At 37.7% G+C, this 23,730-nt stretch overlaps 3 protein-coding genes across 3 annotated transcripts; 1 reads left to right on the plus strand and 2 right to left on the minus strand.

Moving 5' to 3' along the window:
* The first annotated feature begins 5,360 nt into the window (after nt 1-5,360).
* LOC131330624 (transcription factor ILR3-like) lies at nt 5,361-9,897 on the plus strand. The gene is made up of 5 exons (XM_058364261.1): nt 5,361-5,676; nt 7,446-7,508; nt 8,432-8,509; nt 8,596-8,758; nt 9,407-9,897. Exons 1-5 carry the CDS (start codon nt 5,501-5,503, stop codon nt 9,671-9,673), a joined length of 747 nt encoding a protein of 248 aa, XP_058220244.1. The 5' UTR covers nt 5,361-5,500; the 3' UTR covers nt 9,674-9,897.
* A 228-nt stretch (nt 9,898-10,125) lies between these two features.
* On the minus strand, nt 10,126-11,518 carry LOC131330625 (uclacyanin 1-like). The gene is made up of 2 exons (XM_058364262.1): nt 11,088-11,518; nt 10,126-10,714 (listed from the first exon to the last, which is right to left on the minus strand). The coding sequence occupies exons 1-2, from the start codon at nt 11,251-11,253 to the stop codon at nt 10,302-10,304; spliced, it is 579 nt and encodes a 192-aa protein (XP_058220245.1). The 5' UTR covers nt 11,254-11,518; the 3' UTR covers nt 10,126-10,301.
* Nucleotides 11,519-16,085: 4,567 nt separating this feature from the next.
* LOC131330627 (UPF0481 protein At3g47200-like) lies at nt 16,086-20,277 on the minus strand. Its single transcript, XM_058364263.1, has 2 exons — nt 20,126-20,277; nt 16,086-17,794 (listed from the first exon to the last, which is right to left on the minus strand). The coding sequence occupies exon 2, from the start codon at nt 17,792-17,794 to the stop codon at nt 16,412-16,414; it is 1,383 nt and encodes a 460-aa protein (XP_058220246.1). The 5' UTR covers nt 20,126-20,277; the 3' UTR covers nt 16,086-16,411.
* Between the last annotated feature and the right edge of the window lie 3,453 nt (nt 20,278-23,730).

Raw genomic sequence — 23,730 nt, forward strand, 5'->3', positions numbered from 1 at the left:
AATGAACAAAAGTGCGTAGCTAATATATGATTTTGAAAAAATAAAATTTGTTTTTATCATTCATTTTTTTGAATGGTGAATTTTTTTTATTAATCTTTGAGAAAGACACAAGGACTAACAGGAGCAAGCCAACAAAGTGCCCAGCCCGAGATTCAATCCCTAATTTGGCTACTTGCCAACAAAGGAACAAATCCAACACCTAGAAGACCTTTAAAGCTCAGAAAAAAAAAAAAATTAGCTGAATACCCCAATATCACACTGGGGCATTGGAGAAAAATTCGAAGCAACCATTGCCCTTATAAATAATTTCCGAAGCTACACAATTTTTCCGTTAGGGGTGAGCTGCTCGAGCCAATGGCAACGGGGGAGGCTGGCCTGCATTAAACGGAGCATTTAATGCGGCTGTAAAACGCAGTTAAAGTCTCACTCTGGACGGGCCGGTTCGCTCCAACCCAGACTCGTTCAAACGGGTCTCCTGTTCAACCGTTTGGTTTTACTTGTTTTCAAAATTTAGACCCGTTTTGAAATAATGGCGGTTTTAGGGTTGGCCCGGACCGGAGTCTAGGCCAGTCCACGGTTGAACCGGCTGAACCGGCCAGTTCGGTTTTTAAAACATTAGTATTTATTATTTGAGATCTTGCTTGCGACCTTAGAGTGTGTTGTAATAAGAATGCCTCAAGCGTAGGGCTAGGTCGGTTGAAAGCATAATAAAACCCGGAAGTCCGGGGTCGAATCCACAGGGAGCGCATCCATAACTCGGTTCGGAGATTAGCTTGCGTAGAGATTTTAGCGTTAGGACCGCCAACCAAAGTTCGGCGTTGAGACGGCCAACTGAGCGATTTAGAAAGTGGCTACTTAACCTAACTACGGCTTTTTGATTGGAGATTAAACTAAAGGCTAGGTTTAGGGATAATTAACACCCATAACGTAAGGATAAACTCGATTCTTCTCTTCTTAACAACGGTGTTAAACATAACTAGGGCTCTTTTGATTCATTTTAACAAACACAAAGAGGGACATAGCTCCAAGCATCAAATGTGGCAAATAGCTTAGCCCTTGCCTACATTTGATCAAAAAGATTAACACCTCTAAGTTTTGGTACATAAAATTAGTCCTAAGCCATGTTTAAGCTAGAAAATGAGATTTTACAAGAGAAGAACAAGCTACATCCTTGGTTACGGGATGTTAACCATCCCACAACCTAACCTTACTACACTACTCACTCATATTGAAAGGGGCAACGAATTGAGCAAGGGGAAACATAAGGAAAATACCAAACATTGAGTAAATTCGAAATAAATACAAGATCCTCGAAGAGAATGAAATTTCTTACAACTTTAATGAAGACCAAAAGCTCCGAAAGTAAATGGATCGCACCTAAAAACCTTGCTCAAGACTTGAATGAGGAGAGAGGTTGGAGCTCCATTAATGGAGGTAGAGAGAGAAAGTCCAAAAATGAAAGATTACCTACTCCCCCCAGGTCTGGGGGTATTTAAAGCCCCTTAAAAACGAGCTACAAAGGTCCTAAATGCCCCTAAAAAGTTACAAAAGTCGGGCACAAAAAGTAGATTTTTTTCCAGGATGTACCGGTATCGTGCAAACCTAGTACCGGTACATCGCTTGTTTCACAGCATTTTGAACCAAATCTGTCCGCGATGTACAGGTACAGCTTTTATCGGTACAGGTACATCGCTGGCAGAAAGCTTCCGAATTGGTTTCTTGCCTCCAACAGCCTCTTTGACATCCCGAACACTCTTCGACACTTCTTTAAACAATTCTTGGGACTTGGTAGCGGGGTGCACATGGTCTCGGCTCTTTGGATGATCCCGGGTTGATTTCCTTGGCGTTCAAAACGCCTTATTTTCTACTTTAACCTGTAAAGGCCAAAAACACCAACTCCGCGCAATATCAACTAATTAAAGTAAATTATGCACGAAAGAGGGACAAAATTGGTATCGATAAGCCCATTTATATACACTATCGAGGGCTTATCAGATCTCTCAAAAAAATGGCTACATCTTTTAATTTATAATTTATTTTATATCAACTATAGATCTTATTTGATAGATTTCAAATAATTTTATCAAACAAAGTTTTGAAATCATAAAAAAACATTATTGGTTGTGATATATAGACAATTGGTTGAGTGACACGCCGATCAAAAAAAATTGTTTGAGTGACACAAAAAGTGAAACAAAACCAATAATTTGGGACAAAGGAAGAAATATTTTCAAAAGATGATTCTTAAGTTTCTTTTACGTACCGAATAGACGATCCAATTGAGGGTTTTGTGGACCATTTAAAGGATATCTTTTAGAAGCCGAATATATCGTTGAATTTTTAGAGCTCCTTAACATCACTTTTGTTAAAGATCATGTCGATCAATATGAATCCACACATGCTGTGACCGCATATATGTGGAGATAATAAGTTATGAAGCGGTTTCGGGCACCAGATGAGGTTTTCCGTCCGTCCACCAGGCCCTCCAAGCGGAGGGAGGGGGGCTGCTGTCCTCTTAGGGGCAGCAGCGCGCTGCTGTCCCCGAATTCGGGGCCCACTCCGGTTTCGATCCGATGATCGGAAACGTTCACTTCGTAGAGCTCGTCGAGTAGAACAACTATGCAAAAAATTAGCTTAATTGGATATCATTAAGTACTTGATCGGAACCTTTTTATTTTAAAAAGAATGGATCCGAAATACTGGATCAAATCCACTGTAACCCATGGACTAAGAGTTATATGGGTTCCGATCAGGTACTTAATGATATCCAATTAAGCTGATTTTTTGCATAGTTGTTCTACTCGACGAGCTCTACAAAGTGAACGATTCAGATCATCGGAGCGAGACCGGGGTGGGCCCCAAAATTGGGGCAGCAGCCCCTCCGCGTCCCCTCCAAGCTGGTGAGGCGACCAGAACTCTTGGGTCTCATCCGCTCGTGACGGGAATAGATAGGTGTTAAGGCTCCGTTTCAGTACTCAATATAAGTACTTATTTTTTAAGAAGGCAATTTCAAGCTAAAAAATAATGTGTTTACGTAAATAATTTTCCTACCAATATGGATCTTGTTTGATAAATCTCATCGAGATCTTTTATACGGTGCAAAAAAAAATCGAAAAATTATTTTTCATTTACATTATTTTTGAGTTTGAAAATGTAAAATAAGTACTTATTTTTAAAAAGGTGTTCTGGAACGGATTAGAATGTTCTCCTCACCTTAGGACTTTATGGTTGCTTATGAGCTTTTAGGAGTACTCATTGTGCATGGGTCTTTCATGGCTATCCCTTGGCCTTAGCCGCTCTTGAAGTCTTCTAGTTCGTACAAACTCTTTCCATTGCGCAGCTGGTTCCTGTCCATTATCTTATCGCTAGCTTGGCTTACCAAGTTCTTCTTAGCTGAGCTGATTGTTACGTCTACCGAGCTCACCTCATGGGCTGAGCTCAGAACTCCTATATGCTACGCTTAAGAGCTGATTTCTCCCTTGGGCTGGTGAGGCCTGCCGTTATGGGCTAGATTTAGTTGGGCCTAAAATCCTCATGGGCTAGATTTAACACTTATTGGGTCCTTGGTCTGTGTGCATTGGACTGTATTGGGTTGCTTGGTTTGATCTGAGCTCGGGAGGTCATAAGTTTTGAATCATTGTGCCAATCTATTTTTATGAGATAAATGTATTTAAAAATATACATTTGTAGATATTTGATAAACATACTTTTTGAGGCGGTTTGATGTTCTTAATAATTCCTCAGTAAATTCCAAAGAATAAATAATTTTCATCATAGAAGTAAACTTAAATAAGGCTTCAAAAGCACTTAAATTGGACAGTTCAGTGCCCTTTTAATTAGGGAGATAGGAAACGGAGACAATCCAAACTCACGTCGAAACGAGCGATTATTCAATGCTCTAGGAGCCCCAGCCTCTTTCCAACCACAGTGGTGGAGTTATGCATTTTGTCTCGAACCCCACCACAATATTGCGGTCCAGGGGCAGAACAGTGGCAGAGCCAAGATTTTTACTTTGGGGGACTGGTTTCGTAGATATATTTTTTATCGGAACGTATGCTTATTGTATAGTATAAATTTTTTGTTTTGCGATATATTACATTTGTACATTGAAATAATTCTAGCCTAATGCAGTTAAAGTATACCAATAATTTTGTTTTTTTCTTTATGCTACTCCAACTGTCACGTGTTTTTTTTTTTTGGATAACTTGCGCATTTTATAACCAACCAACTCAAAAACCAAGGGGAGTTAAACCCATATACAAGAACCTATACAAAGGAAATCCTCAAATATACAAACAATCCTGCTACGAGCAGGGACAATCCGTAGGGACAAACGCGTTTGGCCCCATTTGGATCCCGAAAAAATTTAAAAAGATATCCATAAATTTTTGAATATTATTTTATGGGGCCCTGTAAAAAATCAACTCCAGTGGATATCTACTTATCCAAAAGTAATACTTACCGATATCCACTAGAGCTGATTTTTTACAAGGCCCCATAAAATAATATTCAAAAATTTATGGATATCTTTTTAAATTTTTTCGGGATCCAAATGGGGCCAAACGCGTTTGTCCCTGCGGATTGTCTCTGCTCTTAGTTTTTTTGTCAAACATTCTACCAAATCTACAAATTTGACGTCCCAAGAACTCTTCCTGAAATATTCCAGCATTGGCAAAGTCTTTGATTTTCAAGAGAGTTGGAAAATGCTTCCAAGTGCAAAAACGAGGCCTCACACTATCTTCAATACTTGTCATCACAGAGTCAACTCCTTTATGTTTCCCTCCAAAAAACTCGAGAATTCCTTTCCAACCAGAGATGGTAAACCCCAGCTGCCAGGACCAATTTTAACAAGAAGGATCTAAAACTTTTACCTTTGCAATGATCGATGGCCGGCATAAGTTCACGATTCCTTACTTCCAGAGTCCTCTGAATCTGGGATTGATGGAGAATTACCTGCCATATATTGCTTGAGTAGCTTCAGTTACTGCTTAAATACCTGTCACATGCTTATTTTTTATCTATAAAAGAAATTGGAAAATTAGAATTTAAAATAATAGGTTTCTTATAAATCTAGACCAAAATTATTAAGATTATAAGTAGGTATACACAAATAATTATCGATAATTATAGTACTTAAAATCAAGTTATACAAAATAAGATTTTTAAACTTGAGAGCTCGGAAACCAGGGCCGAGAGGCCTGGGCCCAAGCCCAACATAGCTCTGCCACTGAGAGTGAATAATTGTTGTTCAATTAACAGAAACAAAAAGTACAAACTTCCTTTTTGGACTCATTCTGGGTCTAAAAAAATGATCGGACATTGTTCAATTAATAGAAGCAGGGCTTATTTAGACGCAATAGCGTTTACTTTTGCGGACAAGTTGACACTGTGACAGCATGATATGGACGCTGTCACTCTCAACGCTTTCGTCTCTTCCATTCCCTTCTCTGCTCAATTATCATCAATACCCACTCTCTGACCATAAACATTTTCACAAAAAATGTTTGGGAATTCAATGGAAATTGACAGTACTTCAGAGAACTCGATTTGGCTATTCGACTATGGCTTAATGGAAGACATCTCCGCCATCCCAGACGGAGACTTACCGGCTGCGCCACCGGTGACCACCTGCTTCAGCTGGCCGTCGCAGGAGATCAATAATTGCTCTAACGTAAGGTGTGCCCCTAATTCCCCTTCTTGCTCTAATACTCTATTTGGCTTGATAAAAAAATAAAGTAGTGAAAATCAGTATGCTCTGACTTCAATTGCGCCCGCCCGCTAGTGGATGATAAAAATGGTAGGCGTAAGTTGGCCCCGAATACTTGAGCGCGTAAGCTGGAAAGCACAGTGATTTATAAAAAAAGGGGTGAAAATCAGTAAAACCACTCTAATGACACAACTCGTATATAAGCTTAAATTTGAGTAATATGGGTGGAAACAACAAAGTAGTCTTGCAAGATTTGAGTAAGAAAATAGAGTCTCTATTGAGCTGAAAAAATGAGTGATATCGATTTTGACATGGCTTTGAGTAGAGGGGTGAAGATTTTGAGGTGCTTTTTGTTCCCCTTATTGATCACTTTACTTTGACTTGGTGTATTTGGACAGTTCCTAGTCGCCTCAAGATCCAAAGATGAGCAAGTGCTGAAGATTAGAATAGATAATAGACAAGACATCATATTAGTAATGGCCTCACCTTACCACTGTGGATCGGCTTTTTGCAAAAGGATGAGGGCCAGGGGTAAACTCAGTAAGATGTCGGAGAAGATAAATAGTATAAGAGATCACACACGTAGATTGCTCGCGTCCAAATATGAATTGAGAGGAAAGCTTTAGAAAGCCTTTTGTAAAGATCCCGATCCTTTTGTAACATCTGGGTTTTTTGGCCTTTTTCTAGGGCTTTGTTCCCTTTTGAGGTGTTTTTGGGCTTCATTGTATTATTTGGGCTTTTAGGCTTTAAGGTATATGGGCTTGTCCCCATTGGATGTATTCCAACTTTTGTTTGGATTCCCTTCCCCCCCTTAATAAAATGTTACTTTTGCCTATAAAAAGAGAGAGAGAGATCCCGATCCTCCTAGTGATATGCGGGACAAACACCACTTGATTTTGAGGTTGAACTCCTTTTGATGTGGGAGCATATGCCCCAGCACTTATTGAGCAAAGTGCGAGCCCACCTGACTAATGCCTAATCCGAGTACTGAGATAAGTTTGTTTCGAATGTTTATAGGCCATATCTTCTATTAGAGCATAAATATTGCAAGGATCTTTCTAGATTCTTCCCATTCTTGGATATTAAGAAATTAATCAATATTTATTCGCTTATTTTGCAAATCTAGATAAATGGATCTCTCCTCCTATACCAATCACTGATATTCTATGAGTATATGGATAAATGAGAATTTTCGTAATTCTTGTAAACGGTGGGGAGGTATTGGGAGAATCATTCCCCTTAGCTATGAAAAATTTCGAACGGGTTCACTTTTTCGCATTTTTAGAGTTGATTCATTTCCATTCCCCCAACTGAAGATTCTCAGATGAACGGTTCAAATCAGTGGTATGAAACCTAGAGTTCAGTTAGAAATCTCACAGCTGGTAGGTCTTGATTCTGTTTAATTTGCCCCAGCAACTGTGACAAGTTATTAGCTGCCTGGGCTGCATCACATCGTCATTTGTTTTAGCATTCAAGCTGTCTTCCTGTCACGGAATCTGTTTCTATTGAGTATTGTTTTAAGGATGAGATGTGAACATTTTGTTCAAAATGCCAAAACATCTAGTGCAAGAGATTAGTCCCCATCCTGCCAACAAAAAAGAGTACTCTCTCATTAATTGTTTCAATGTTGGAATTGATCAACTGCCTTGTGGCAGGCTTCATATATGAGGAATCTGTAGTTAAGGGTTTTTTTCTTTTTATTTCCGTTTGTAGTGTCTTGACGGTTCTCTGTTTCCAGTGTGGATATTGACAGCTCATTTGGGGATTCAGAAGCCGTTGAGGAAACTGGCTTGCGGAAAAGGTAAAAGTTTGTTCCGTTGGTTCATATCGTTGGGAAAAGACACTCCATTTGAACATTCAAATACTGTATATGCACATGGATGTCTCTACTTGCTAGCATGGGGTTTTACGAACAGCTGTAAGTTTGGTTAATTACAATGTTAGCTGCCTTAAAATGCAGACGTGGAGATGTACTTATATCCATCCTCTCTTTCTTATTTTTGTTTACATTGTTTAGCTCCAAGTTGATCGATGTATGTATATCCACCCACACTCTGAGTATTTTATGAATACTATTCCTTTACTCCATTGATAAACCACATGCTTTGCGTATACCTGTGGGACTTTCACGCATCTATCTTTGAATTGAAATCTCTGGGTGCTGAAAAGGCGAGAATTTAAAGATTGTTATGAGGTTCTTCAGAACTTCTTTAGTTTTTCTCATAGATCTTCTTCTAGACATACCACCAACGGGCTGAACTTTACAAAGTGTTGCTCAATGGTTGTGTACGTAATTGGATTGGTTGTCTAAACTGTAGCACTGCTGCAGAATTTTCTAGGATTGACAACAATAAGCATTATTGTTGGCAACAGGATCCTTGCATGGATTTCCTGCAGATTCCTTTTAACTCCATTATATAATTATGTTCAATTTCAATGGTTCAAAGGGAATTTGTGTAACCAAACGACAGGTCTGTTTATCCAATTATCTGTATCATCATTGGCCTCGTCAAGCCTTTGAAACATTTTATGAAATGAAAAGGGATGGAAGACATAAACAAAAACTGCTCCATCGAATTTGGTCCAATCCATCTTCCAGACGTTTAGCACTAGTTAGCAGATGTTATTGTATCCTGTTGGTAGTAGGTAATTTTAGCACTTACTGCTATGTCGCACCTATTTTTTCGAGAATTTCTCTTTCGATTATGAGTATTGCTTTTGCAGGTTGAAGTCTGAATCATGCAATGCATTGGGCACCAAAGCATGTCGGGAGAAATCACGAAGAGATAGGCTGAATGAGAGGCATGCTCTATGTTTCTTTTTCACTCATTAGTGCTTTCTATTCATCAATTCTCAACCGTTCAAATTCATTTGTGCGTGATTTGAAGGTTCGTGGAATTGGGTTCTGTTCTGGAGCCTGGAAGGCCCCCCAATACAGACAAGGCTGCTATTTTAGGTGATGCTGTCCGCATGGTGAGACAGCTACGAAGCAAAGCCCAGAAGCTAAGGGAGTCAAATGAGGATTTGCAAGAGAAGATTAAAGAACTGAAGGTGAGTTTGGGTTTCAATCGAACATTACTCTTTCTGCGCCTGGTAAAGGATAAGACACCCCTTTGTCCCATTTTGTTAGTCCTTTTTGGGTGTTCCATGATTTTTAGGGAACATGCTTTCTTAAATGATTGAACTGAATTTCAAAGCATTAGTCCAGGTGCCATTTGAAAGTATGTTTTTAACACTAATGACAGTGAGCTTTAGAAATCTTAATACTTTTTTTTTCTAAACTTTTCAACGTACTCATAATTTGGGATATCATCATGACATGGAATAGAGGTGTATAGGGACAGAGGGTGTAGTTCGAGATCACGCATACATCAACATGTCATGTTGAGTCATCACCGACTCTCTGAAAATCTCTTTATATTTTCGGAATATTCCGGATTTCTATAGAATATTCAGCATATTCTGGAAACTCAAGAGTGAGTGTAAGCGTGTCTTGTGTTTGAGTGTACTTGCATAATTTCAAATGGAATAAGAGTGAGCATATTCAGTACAAATGTATAGTTTGGGGTGTCCAAACTCAACATGTCACTCAAATGTTCATAGATTTAAATGTTTGTTTCAGAATTAACGACATGGGGTGAAATATGTGGTTGATTAGTTTATTTCGGTAATGTGTGCTGAATTTCTCTATATGAGCAGGCTGAGAAGAACGAGCTCCGCATTGAGAAGCAGACTATGAAGGAAGAAAAGGAGAAGCTGGAGCACCAAGTCAAAGCCTTGACTTCACATCCAGGCTTCCTGCCTCATCCATTTGCAATGCCTGTTGCATATGGTGCTCATGGGCAAACCCCTGATCACAAGTTAATGCCTTTCATCACTTTTCCTAGCATTGCCATGTGGCAATTAATACCGCCCGCTGTGCGTGACACGTCGCATGACCACGTCCTCCATCCTCCGGTTGCTTAAGTTTGTCGATTGACGGTCGGTCTATGTACATTTCCTCCTTTCCAAAGATTTTTCATTTGTAGTTATACATCCTATTGTTGTTATCAACCATGTTGATGTTGGTTTCTTGATATGTTAGAACCTTATTAGGTGGATGATAATGTTTAGGAACTGAATACTCTAAGATGTCTATGCTGATTGTCTGTAACATACATAATACGTAGTACAATATTTTTCTCTTTCTAGCAGTAGTTTATTTTTTCATCTTTTCTGTCTGATTATTTCAGAACTTGGAGAAATCTACAAAGGTAAAATGCTATTTAATTCCTTTCCCTTTAATGAGCAAATATACGAAACATTTCATCAAAGCTACAACTTAGTTTGTAGTTATTATTTTCCACTGTCCTAAACAATATATAGTCAATCAACATGGGCAAAAATTGCAGTAATTAACAATATAGAGTCAATCAACATAGGTTAAATCGCACTGTTCTGGAAAAATAATCTTCTTTAAATTGAGAGATACACAAGCAATTATCTCGGAAAGAAACAAGAAGGGAAAAATAAAATAAAACTCCAAGAAATAAATCAACAGCAGTACTAAAATATTGTGAGATTGTTCCTCCCTTCTTAGGTTATGATCAAATGCTCAGAGACTCAGTAGCATCACCATGGCGAAGCCGAATCCTACAATAGACCCAATTAGAGTATTAGCTAGTGTAGCTGCTGATGAGGAAGATGGGTTGGCGGAGCGGCTTAGAGAAGGAGATTCGGTCGGAGAAACCACATGGGATGGAGCAGGACTGTGAGGTAATTCAATTCCAGTTTCAGGCGTTGGTGCCCTTGTTGGTGATGTTGAGGTGGCAAGTGTGTCGATTTCAACCTTCATTCCTTGGCTACAATGCCCAAATGTTCCACATATGAAGTATCTCTTGCCCGGAGAAGAGAGAGGGATGACGGTGTTGCCGCCGTTGTAAGTCTGAATTGAGTTAGTGGTCTGGCAGGAATCGTAATCTGTCTTAGGCACTTCAACCACGTCGTGGTTCGACGGATAGGTGAAAGCTGCAGTTTAAGAACTTTATTTTAGCAATTTGGTAGCTTGAGATGATCGCATATCAGCAGGAAATTAATGAAGTTTTGATGTCTGCTATTTTTGTTTTCTGTTCTCAGGTTCTGGAACTCAGAAAAACTTTAGCATGGAATTTCTTAAAACAACCCAGGTCTCATGAAGCACCAAAGAACATTTTTTCATAAATTGGGAACTCTTTCCCATAAATATGAAAGTGACATAAAACCAATGAGCATTGTCAAAAAAAAATAATTTTTTGGTTTTTTTGTTTCCAAAAACAAGAAAACAAAAAATGGAAGACAAAAACTAGGAAAACGAAAAGAGTACCAAACTGACGGACCTCTTGAAAAGATTTTGTTTACTTACCCAAACGGTCTCCCACCAAAAATGTTTTCGAAGATGACCATGACGCGAGGTCAGTGCTGGTATCCCAGCTGCCGCTGGGACTGCCAACATTGTAAGTTGCTGCCATGGCTACATTGATGATCATGGCCATTACAGCCAAACTAGCTACTATTCGCAGCATCGCCATTTTAGTCACAATTAACGTGGAATTCAGCGGTCGGAAAGAGCTCAAATTCTGAAAGCAGAAGCTTATTCCAGAGGAAACTGTAGTGGTTTTGGTTTACGAAGAAGTTCGGAAATCAATCCATTTAAATAGACAGAAAGGTGCAAAGGGCAGAATATTTTTTCAATGCGGTTAGTATTACTTTATGTCGTTGGTCACTGTGACAGGTTGTTTTTCAGCAATTTGATTTCCTTAAAAGGAAATCTATGCCTCTGATTTTACGCTACTTTTTCTTGTGTATTTCTAATTTCTTTTAAGACTTTGTATCGAGACGGATTAATTTGGTGACCAATCAAAATTCTCACCATCCACTAATGCGGACCAATTAAACCCGCAAAATAGTCCTTACAGACTGACTCACAAAAAAAAAAAAAAAAACTGGACAAAATGCCATAAAAATTAACTGAAAAAATAAAATGAATAGCACGCGGGCGGAGGTCAAATTCCAAATCAAAGACTTGTTGGACTTTCTGGTGACTTATTGCTGTGTACTAACATGACAGTTTGTCCCTTTGCTAATTTTTCTTTTTCCTTTAGCCATACGTTAGGAGAAGTTGTTAGAGTATTAGGGGGAGGGGGGATTTGAACTCCACACCTCATCCACAGGACAAAGAGCTTGTGCCAATTAAACCGGCGCCCCACTTGCCCCATCACTAATTGATTGGAATTGGGGGATCGTACGATTCGAGCCGTCGGATTGTGCATCCAACGGTTCCGATCTCATCTCGGTAATGAACAATTCAGAGCCATTCATTATTGAGATAAGATCCAAGCCGTCGGATGCATGATCCGACGGCTCGGATCGTGCACAGCACACACCCCCGGCTTGGATTGATGGAGAGTAGTTTATGTTCTTTGACCTGCTACACGTTAGATTACTCACTTTTTCTGACGAAAAACTGACTTTCACATCCTTTTTATTTTTCTCTTTTCATTTTTCGATTTTATTTTCCCCACGATTAATAATAATCACCCTATAATTGTGTAGATATTATCTAGTATATAATGTCAGAAAAAGTTTCTAGTAGTTTATGGAGTGGTTGTGGCATCCATGTGATGTGGGGAAAATGATACTATCTGACATTTTTCTATGAGAGGGGTTCAACTAATCCAAGTGATCACCCAACTCACCATCTCCAAGATCTAACTCCAAATGAAGTAGTATCTCTCAAGCTGCCAGGAAATCATGAAGTACCATTTTCCTAATTAATACTTCACATGTTTGTACCTTCAATCTGCTAATTGGCCAAGAGAGACCTCCAAGCTTGCGGATTTGCTTCCTCCAAAGTCTTAAATTCAAAATTTGTAAGTGTTACCAATTCTTGCGGAAGCATTCTATAGAAGTTTGCCCCATTCTTAATGTAATAGAAATATAGCCTTTTGTTAATGGACGATGAGGATTGGACTCTTTCGAATTAGTTGATGACTTGCTGAAGCTGGTCTGAGAACCCGACGTTATCGTGTGTTGTGTGTGTGTGAGAGAGAGAGAGCGATTCATTATTTGAGCAACTTCTATATCCTATTTATCTTTGGTGACAGCCTAATTTAAATGTGTCAAGTAGAAAGATTTTGACGAAGAGAGAGAGAGAGAGAGAGAGAGAGAGAGAGAGAGAGTTAACCGAGCAATGGATGGAATCGGAGATGCTGTAGCATCCTGCAAAGCAGCCGATCGGCTGTTTATCTCAGCAATCGATGACTCTGATCTTAATTGAGTGATAAACGACGATTCAGATTTGTATGTGCTCAGATTCAATTCAAGCCGACTGTACTAAAATGAGCAGTCAGATCGGCTAGTCGGTAGCCAATTTGGTACTAAAAAATCAGCACAAATTGGAAACATTTTGAAGATTGATGTGGTTGGGAAACCAACCTGGCGACTCCATATGATGGAAGAAAAGATCTAACTTACTCCCTTGGCCACAACCGATCGAGTCAAATATATCTTCAAAGGCATCTGAACTACTCCCTCCTTGCCCATTTGTCATGTCTTTTTTGGCACTTTTAATTTACTCTTTTATCAGTATTTCTTTTAAAATTATTTACTTGCAACAAGAACATGACGATGATAATTAATGTTCTTAAAATATTTGAAAGATAAAAAGGGAAAACAACAAATATAACAAGTGTACTGAAAAGTTACTTTATTATCAGTACGCCAAATCAATTAACGCGTTTTGTGTAAAAAAAAAAAAAATCGATTATCACGTTAGTAGAAAGGCCGCGAATATTTTCATGCGCCCTCAACATAATGTTGCTGAATCCTGTGGCAAATCACTTGTTTGATTGAAATTCTGTTGCCACAAAAGTAGATGGGGCTAAAGACTAAGCAAGACATTTTTACAAGGTATTGATAAATTAAAAGTAAAACGGGGAGCATAATTTGATTTGGACATCCTGAATTAATTACATTTAAATAGAAAAAAAGAAGAAGAAGTTGAATGAGAAATGATTCATAAAGGATGGTTTAGACCTACACAGTTAACCAGAGTTCGAGTCGGAAAGTCGGGCCGCAAGAAAGTAATTTTTTGAGAATTTCCTAGCCCCAGCGTGGATAGTCTGCCTTCGACCAAATTGGGAAGATGATTAGTCGAGGTGCGTGTAAACTGATCGACTTGAACACCCGGATTGGCGAGGGAAAAAAAAAGGGGATGGTCTAGATAGATGACATTATAGTAGTAGTACGAACAATCGGGGGATGCGGGATTATGTTGTAGAATGATGAATCGCTGGCCACATATTTATAGCTTATGAGAAGAGGAGGTGCAGTTTCCTTTGTAGCTGGAGTCACAGCTGCCATGAGCGATGGGGGAAGTACATTGTGTATGTATCCCTTTGTACTATCAACTGCAGTACGAACTTCAATATATGTTTGGTACTAGTAATATTTTCATTGTATCAATTCAGTGTTCCCAAACAAGTAGTATAACCCTTGAACCCGGGGGCACCGGCGCAGTAGACTGCTGCGGGATCGATTCTCTCACCGTCTTGAGTTTTAAGATGTGATCAAAATCGTTCACTGTTTAGAGCTTGAAATGTATAGCAGGAAATCAAGTCGATCGGGAATCGGTAGCTTACTAATCAAAAGAGATTTGCTTACTTGGTTGCCGATATGCAATTGACTTGATTTTTGACAAGGCTATTGTACCCATCGAGTTCTAAACGGTGTACGATTTGGATCACATTTTAAAGCTATGGACAACGAGCAAATTGATGGCACAAGGCTCCTTCATTAGTCCCTGTCCTAGTATTGCGTTTGCCTTCATGTAATTAATAGATCTGAAATGAAATGTAAGAAAATAATTACTACTAGATTGTATTCGAACTTAATTGTGTCTGTCTTGTTAAAATGGTAAAAGCTCATATGAACAATCAATGCAAAACTTGATTATAAATTAAAGATCTGTTGAATATCTATTATACAAATTAAGTTCTTAAATCAAGCTTAAACAAGATGAGTGGTGCTTGGCTTGTTCAGCTTGTGATGATTTAAAAAATTCAAGCTGCTCGAGATTCAATTATGATGGGCTTTATAGTAAGAAAAAAATAACATAGTTTGAGATCAGTGATGAACAAGTCGAAATTGAATTTCGAAGGCACTTAATTTTTTCAGCCAAATATAATTTGGTAGACTTTGGTAGTGGCTTATCCTCACTTTTGCAAATTTTGACCACACCGATGCGTTCAGAATGATCAAAATATATAGTTGGAACAACTCTTCGTCTCCATCATAACTTATTGGTGCCTAAAATGAAAGACCTACAACTTATGAAGACCTAATTAAACACCTTTCCAAACTTAGGGACCTAAAAAAGATTATTTTAGTCTTTGGTTCTCATCATCCCATTAGATCCAATCATTTAATCTCTATCTCCCAAGTCCCATCGCCACCGGATCAACCAAAAAAAACAGAAATGATATTGTCTATGAGGGGCGGAGTTTAGGGTATCAAACTATAGACTATGAATAACTTTTAAGTCCCGCTTTGACTAACTTTCCACTAATCTTATTGACTATAAAATATGGAAAAAGAAAAGAAAAGACTAGACAATGATGCTTTTGGCACGTCGTAACTCTTTAAACAGCCTTATTTAAACTCTGTTATTTATGTGCTTTTAATTACGCAGTACACATGGATACAATCATATACTCTCTTCGTCTCTAAATAAATGCTCGGCGTGCAAATTTATATCTTTAAAAAGATACATGTTTTTATTAAAAGCATCAATTTTTTTTTACAACTTCAAAATTGATATCTATTAATTTGTGAAAAATAATTAATTCTTTTTATAAAAAAAATGCATCTTTTAAAGATCTAGGTTTACGCACTGGATATTTATTTAAAGATTATGATTTGTTTAGTTGTGTGGTTATGATTTGTACAGTTAGACACAAATCATAACCACACAACTAAACAACAATTCCACCTGCTCAATAACAATCGGTTGCTTATTTTTTCAATCCCCAATTAACCCACAACCACTTTTAAATGAGAGAAAATTATTCACGGAAGAGCCGTGAATAAGTTGTTCACAGAAAATGCGTAATCTCACTCGTTTGTTTCGGCAATTAACGGTTAAGATATGTTTTTAATCTTTGACCAGTAATAAATACTCTTACCGTTAATAGTTTGCATGCCTTCGTCGAAAACACTTTTTGATGATCAAAATTGATCTCCGTAAACTTTATTTACGAACCTCCGTAAATAAAGATTTTTCCATTTTTAATATGTATCCTCTCAATCGCTGTCCAACTGTCCAACACTTGCACCCTACACACATAATTCATGCTTATTACTGTCATAGGCAAGTCCAAGCAACAATATTATTGGTATAAACTTTTACATTATAATAGAACAACGATTATTCACTCAAACAGCTCTCGAAACCAACGTTTATTAGTGTATCAGAACTACTTTCATATCATTAATGATAAAAATAAAAAAAACAAAAAAAAACTTTCATATCACTCACTCACCAAGCAAAAAGCAAAAGAAAATTGTGAAGGATCTGCGTATAAAAGTGGAGCGCCAAAATAAGCATCCAAAACAAAACCTTGCAACGAAACATGCATGCACCACCTTGGATCGAAGGGAATGCGAAGAGGGTCTACAGCAGTAGCTATTTCAATTTTTCAGGGGAATGAGGTAGGCAAGGATGGAAAACAGGGTTTGGGTGACGGTGAAGAAAGAGAGGAGGATGGTATTAAGGAAATCCCACCTCCCATGATTGTAGAAATAAACCAATTTCGCGCGAAGCGGGCGGAGGCCGGACTCACAGTATCTCTTCAACTGTCGATGTATATGCTCGAAGTGGTATCTCTCTGGCTCGATAAACTGGCTCCCGGCGAGGCTGTTAAACAAAGAGACTATATCCTTGGCGTCGGTGATCCGAGCTTGCAGGACACCGGATTGAACAAGCACCTCAACGTCCTCGACGTCCCTGATGAGGCTATCCATGAACCAGATGTAGGACATTACAGCAAGTTCCTCCATGTCGTTCCTGTGATACGAAACTTCGTAAGCCAAGAAGTTCAGGAAGAGTGGAGCGGTTATTTCGTTGTACATGAGTTTTGGGATTTCAAGGACGCCATTCTTGAAGCGTATATCTTGCAGGTAAGCATTATTACCGACCTTTGGCGTCCGGAAGTTGACTCCGTATGCTTTCAGCTCTGATGCAGTTCTTGTTTCAGTCAATAAGGATGACGACGACGACGATGATGATGGCTTGTCGGGGCCCATGCTCACTACGGTTGTCATTGTTGAAGCACTATCTGGACGAGGAAGAGGGAATAACGCCATCTTCGCCAAGTGAAGCAGATGATTGATTCTCTGCTCGGGTTTCGGAGTACAAAGGTTATGCTCTTTTAGTATGGTCATCCCAAGAAAACTAAGAGCATACTCGGATAAGCTAGAGGCCGCGTCTGGATTGAGCTGCTTGTATTTCTCAAAGATGGATTCCAGGATGAAGAACGGAATCTGGTTTTCAAGTTTAACAAAGTCTAGAAGGAGATCATATATCGACCCATGAGAGCTCCCTAATGTGGGCGTAACTAGCGGAAGTTTTTTGTAGGTTAATTGAACAATTACCCGAAAAACAAAGCAGCCATCAAGTATCATAATCTTCGAGAACTCGTAGTGTTTCATATCAGTTACCACTTTATCTGAATCGTAGCACGCCCGAGCCGTCAGTTCTAACTTCTCCAATTCATTGATAAGCGTTTTCATAACTCCCATACCTCCAATTTCACGCGTAACGTGGGAGAAGTTAAACATTTTACTTTGTACGCGATCCAGATCTGTAGCATGAGCATGAGCATGAGCATGAAAGGGGCCTATAGCCATTGTCCTTGGTTTGGAGTACTTTTCGTTGCCCTCGCGGAGAGTTCGGGGAAATCTATAGATTGCGATATCAGATGTCCTTGAATACAGCTTAGCTGCCAATTCATCAGCTTCTCGTATAAGCTGTTGTAGGTTGCCTTCGGGTTTCACCGAAGTAGTCTTTGCCATCTTTGAAGCCATCATATACATGCATACGTAAATTAATATCAGATCAAGTGGATTTCTAACTATACAACTGAGGTTGGAATCCATTTTTCCTCCCCTTAATAAAATGTTACTTTTATTGATTTAAAAAAAAAAAAACCTTACAAGGGATATAATTAGCAAAAATTGATGATAGTCTATTACAAGTAACATACTATGAACAAATTAACTTTTCATTATACGTTAAATTGCGTAAAAAGCACAAGAATATTGCCACCAACAGTGAATTATGAAATTATTTCTTACTTCATCAAGAAATTAAACTAGCAATTCATTCTTTTCCAAACTCGATTACTAATGTTTTGCAAACATTTTTGTACGACTTTGGCTTGTTGGCATTTTCCCCTTTACTTTTGTTTGTGGTCGCCCAAATTCTTTTATTGCTCTGATTCATCTTTACGAGAAATAAAAAAGTAAAATATCGTTACGAAAAATAAAAAAAAGACTTAATTTTCGGCTCACTATAGTTTTTCTGAACTTTATTTTTTCTTAAAGGTTTGGTACATGTTTTCTTACGTCATTAGTTTCACTTTCAAGAGGAATGAAAAAAGGTCAATATTTTGTTCTAAGCTAAAGAAAAAGTCACTAAAAATAAGTACAATTGATTTACAATAAAAAAAAATATAAAGCTAGTCCAAACTCACGTAGTGATAGTTATGAACACATGTAATAAAATTTTGAGACTATGTTTAAATAGAAACTAAAATTTGAAACAATGCTCCTCTGATTGCCATGGCATGAAAGAAAAATGTTGCAATGCTCAGGCTCTGTTTGGTAAAGTTGCTAGTTTTTTTTTTTTTTGATTATGAAAAATAAGAAATGCATTTTCATTTATTTATTAAAAAATAAAGACAAAAAACATGTTTGGTGACCAAAATAATTTTTACTTCTCTATTTTTTTTTTGGGTTTGCCGAATGTGTTTTCAAAACAAATAAAAACACAATTTTTGTATTTCTAGAATTTTCATAAACTAGTGGAATTGATTATGTATTTTGTAAACAGAAATAGTAACACATATATGTTTATAATGTCTGTTTCAAAAAATATCAGAAACAAAAATAAAAATTAAAGGGAAAAACCGAGCTAGCCTTTGCTTTTTAGTATGTATACGGTATTCTTCAATATACATAATACATCTCAGTTTTTTGAATATCCTGTATTTTGGGCCCTTAGATGTAAATCAATGCCCACCATTGATTTTTACTACTGTCAAGGGTTCGGATTGAATATACCCTAAGTAACACTCAAGATTCGAGTCCCATTTTTTTTTTTTGTTTTCATCAATCGACATGAGAGTTACATCATGTATGAGTCACAAAGTACAAACCTAGTAAACTATATTAATTGTGAGAGTCCATGAGATAATCAAGCTCAATAATTTAATCAATACAAGAAATAACCCCATCATGGTGAATAAATAAAGAAAGAAAGAAAACGTTCATCTAAGGGTAGTAGAATAGCCACACGCATATGGAGTATTCGTACTCCTGATCTCTTAGTGAGATAAGAGTCCTGCAAATTGAGCTAGCCCCAGTAAAAAGTTGGTGAACACTACCACGACCTTATTGGTCCATTTTCACCAACAATACTCTTACAATCGTCCTACCCATGCTATATATGCATGGGAGTAAGAAAAAATTCTACTATGTTTAATGGGAAAAACACTACAATATTCAGCGTAGCAGGGTTCAAAACACTACAATGCATGCCCTATATTTGTGTGTATACGATATTCTTGAATTATCGGAGTATATATTATTAGCATTACATTTACACAGAAATTAATAACATTTGCATATAAAGTCATAATAACACGGCAATTGGTGTAACGATTGTGTAGCTAAGCTGCACTTAGGTGAAGTGAGGTTGTGGGTTCCACTCTAATGGGGTAAAAGTTGACACCCTTGTTAATGGATTACGAAAATGTATTCGGAAAGTATAAACGTATCTATAAAGTATGACAAAAACAGTATCTTGAATTCATAACATTCGTATGTTATGGCGTTTTATCTTAACGCTTTGAACTTTTACGTGAATGTTTGCTGATAAAATTTTTTTATTTTTAATTTTGCATGTGATTCTATACAAATGATATGAACTTCAAGTGAATTCAAATCGGTACCTGTTTTTTTTTCGGAAATACGTATAAGAAGCATTTAATTATTCTTATACATAAGTACAAGTTGTACAATCAACCGTCGTTGGGCCAAGTGCCCCGTCTCAAATGGGTACATGTTGTACACACCCAAATATATGCGTTGTCGTATCAATTCGAAAAATGAAAGGGAAAATACCTCAAAGATTTTGTGTAAGTTTAACGGATGGTTTATTGTTGAGGAAGAATATTGAAGAGAGAAGGAATCAACTGCATACGTGAGTCATCTCAGCCTGCTTAAGTGCATCGAATGGGATAAATATTGAACTATTGTTTGTACTTTGGAGTGAGCTCTTGGAGACAATTTCCTTGTCAATATATAGACGTGAAGAAACTGAAAGTAAAACATAGCTACTTGTCTCAACTCTCAAGCAAGGGAGTATGAAAAATTAAAAAAAGGTAGTGACAAAAAGTTGGAAGAAGGAAACTCTAAGGCGTTCGGTTGGTGGCCTGTGAACTTAGGAGTTTGCTACATTTTAAGGTCTCAGTTTCAATTTTTATTGTCAACAATATTTCTTGGAACCATCTCATTCTACAGGTAAACGTATGAACTGACCATGGAAGGGGCTGTAAGAATTAGTCCGAGGTGCGTGGAGGATTTTAAGGTTTTTTTAGACGGTATCCGAAAATTAAAATTGTAATGTAATCTAAGGTGTGATTGTCCAATTGTTTGTTCGATGCTTTTCTTTTCTGGAGTTTTTATGCTCTTTATGCTTGATGCTCCTTTCTCGATGTACCATTTCGAGCTATATAAAAGAGTTTCGTTTGCTGGAAAAAAAAAGTAACTCGGAACATCCTCATTACAAAAAAAAGTTGGAAGAACCGAATAAAGCGAAAAATATAATATCTATATGTGAAGGAAAGGCTCCAATTCTTAATGAGATCCACACGTAAAGGACTTCTTGTTGTCAAAGTGGTTAAAGGGTTCATGCGAATAATTACTACGTGAATGAAGCGACGTCACATGCATGAAGCCTTTTGTCGTCAACTATGAGCAGAGACGGAGCCAGAACTTTTGTGTAAGGCGGGCGAATATACACAATCGAACAAAAAATTTAATGATAAAAAAATTTCAATGTAAAAATAGGATTTTACCTCCCAGGCTCCCCTGCTGCATATATATTTTTATGTTATTTTACTTGTTGAATAAAACATAAAATAACTAAAAAGAGAAAGCCAAAACTTTCAGGTTTCTCTTTTGAATTTTTTTTAATCCTTATTGCTTCTTATTTAACTTAATAATAATTTTTTGTTCTTTATTCCTATCTTGTAAGCAAATAACGAAATTCTATTTATTTATAAAGTTAAAAAGAGTACCTTGGGTACAAGATATCCAAAATTACTGCACGTGAGCATTTCAAACTCATCTCTATTTTTTCAAAACAGAAAATGGATGTGACTTTTTGAGAGGAGATTTGATATTTATCCCATTTTTTTTAATTTTTTAAGAGAATCTTGGAGTGACCCGTTGTCCTTTTTAAATATTTAGTCTCTAAAATGAAAGTGTAGTCTCTATATTTGCAAACCCAATAGTAAATTTGGAGACAAAGTAAATTTTGGCTGAAACTTTGAAATTTTTTGAAGGCGAGAGTAAAATTCCTTGGATTTATTTTTTAAAGATTATTATGGTAGTGCAGTTTTTTAGAAAAAAGGACTCAAGAGAGTAAACATTCGATCTTGTCGTCCTAAATGAGATTCAACGTTAAAGCTGGCCTCATCAATACACTTCTTACACTGAGCACTTGAAAAGTAGAAAGATTTGTGGCGCACTGACCAACCAACCTTCTATACTAGTAATAGGAGTAGTAGCTTCTCCGATTCCCACATCTCCAACTCGGGCCGTTCTAGACATTTCTTTGGCCCAAAGCAAAGTTCAAGGATGGAGCCCTTTACGTAATAGGGTTCTTTCCGGCTGGTACTATGGGAGTAGATTTCTTCCCTCAAAATTTTAGCGCACAAATCAAATTAGTATGCATATCTTACTAGGTCCTGACCATATATTTTTTTCGAGAATACCCTTTCATCTATCTCTGTCCTCTCTCTCCTCATTTTTCCTCCCTTTTATTTTTTTTGAAAAATTTATATATTTACTTCTTTAAAAACACTGATAATTTTTAATTGTTAATTAGCAGTATTTTCATTCCCAAACCCTAATTTTAACAGTTAATTAAAAGTGTTTTTAGTCCCAAACCCTAATTTTAACTGTTAATTAGCAATGTTAATTCACATGCTCAATACACAAAAAATACAATTAACCGTTAATTCACATGCTCAAAACACAAAAACTCAGTGCTCCATATGCCAAAAACACAACTAACAATACAAAAAAACATACATATTACACCGACTCCTAGATCTACCAAAACAAAAAATAAACAGATCTAAATCGGTTCTTTGCCATCAAAACTCGAAATAAACCATAACAAACTCATCGCGACGAATAAGAGATCCGGCGGAGGCAGCTGCTTTCACTGTCCATCAAACAGTCCGACAAGCGGCAGCGGACGAAGATGGTGTGGGGGGGGGGGGGGGGGGGAGGGAGGGCGGGAGGGAGGAGATTGGGCGAATGGTGGCGGGGCCGTTTTCACCGTTCGTCATTGGTGAGAATGAGATCTTGGCCGTCATTGGTGACAAGCGGCGAGAGAGATCCGGCGGCGGGGGAGAGAGGAGAATGGGGTAACGGGGGAAGAGGCGAGGATGGTGGTGCTGCCATTGTTGGTGCAAGTGGGAGGGGCAGGAGGGAAGGGCGGCGGTGACTGGGGGAGGGGGGAGCTTTGGGAAAAGGGGAGAAAAATATTTAGGTTAGGTTTTGGTATTTATAGAGATGAGGATCGGGGTAAATTTGTAAAATTACACCAACAGGATCTATATGGAAACACACAAAACGCATATAGAACTTGGTCGGCCATAAAACTAAAAAATAGGACCGGCCTGTTATTATCTCATACGCAGTCAGTACAAAAAAAATGAGCGATAGTGACAAAAAAGTTGTCACTGAGCTGTCACTAAAAATGCGTTGCTAAAAATTTATAGTGACAGTTTTTCACCTGTAGTGATAGCTATCTGTCGCTATAGGTGAAAAGCTGTCACTATAAATTTTTAGTAACACATTTTTAGTGATAGCCCAGTGACAATTGTTTTGTCGCTATAGCTCATTTTTTTTGTTGCTTTTACAAGAAAAATAAACTGAAGATTAAAGTAAACTTCGAAAAACATGAGTTAGATAAAGTTTTCGAAAGTAGTACGTACTGATCATTACAAGAAAGCAAACGTATCACCTACATATCATTTTTCTTACATTTTTAGTGCCGGAAGTATTAATTGCGCTTAGGTGTAATGGACTAATTTTTATACCTAGAATACTTTTCAATAAATTTTTGGGGGTCCAAAGCGCATGCCCTGCACGCTTTCCTTGAGTAATGGCTATTTAAATTGACACGTCATCAGATATGATAATGATGATCGGTGAATTAACAGAATCCCAAATTTATCCAAAATTTCTTACGAATTTTGTTTTTTAATTGAAAATGAATGCTCCAAACACAAGTCACACCATATGAACCAAAAGTTTAAGCCCAAGGTACTAGTAGTAGCTCACAAGGTTTGTTATATGCCCAAGATCATCCACGTAGACTTCCGATACGCGACCCTTCACAACTATATTTTCTGTCGGCAGCTCTAATCTAATTCCTTTGTCTGTGACCAACAATTCCTCCTGCAACAAATACAAAACAAGTAAATTAC

This window comes from Rhododendron vialii, chromosome 6a, assembly GCF_030253575.1.
Source record: "Rhododendron vialii isolate Sample 1 chromosome 6a, ASM3025357v1".
NCBI lineage: Eukaryota > Viridiplantae > Streptophyta > Magnoliopsida > Ericales > Ericaceae > Rhododendron > Rhododendron vialii.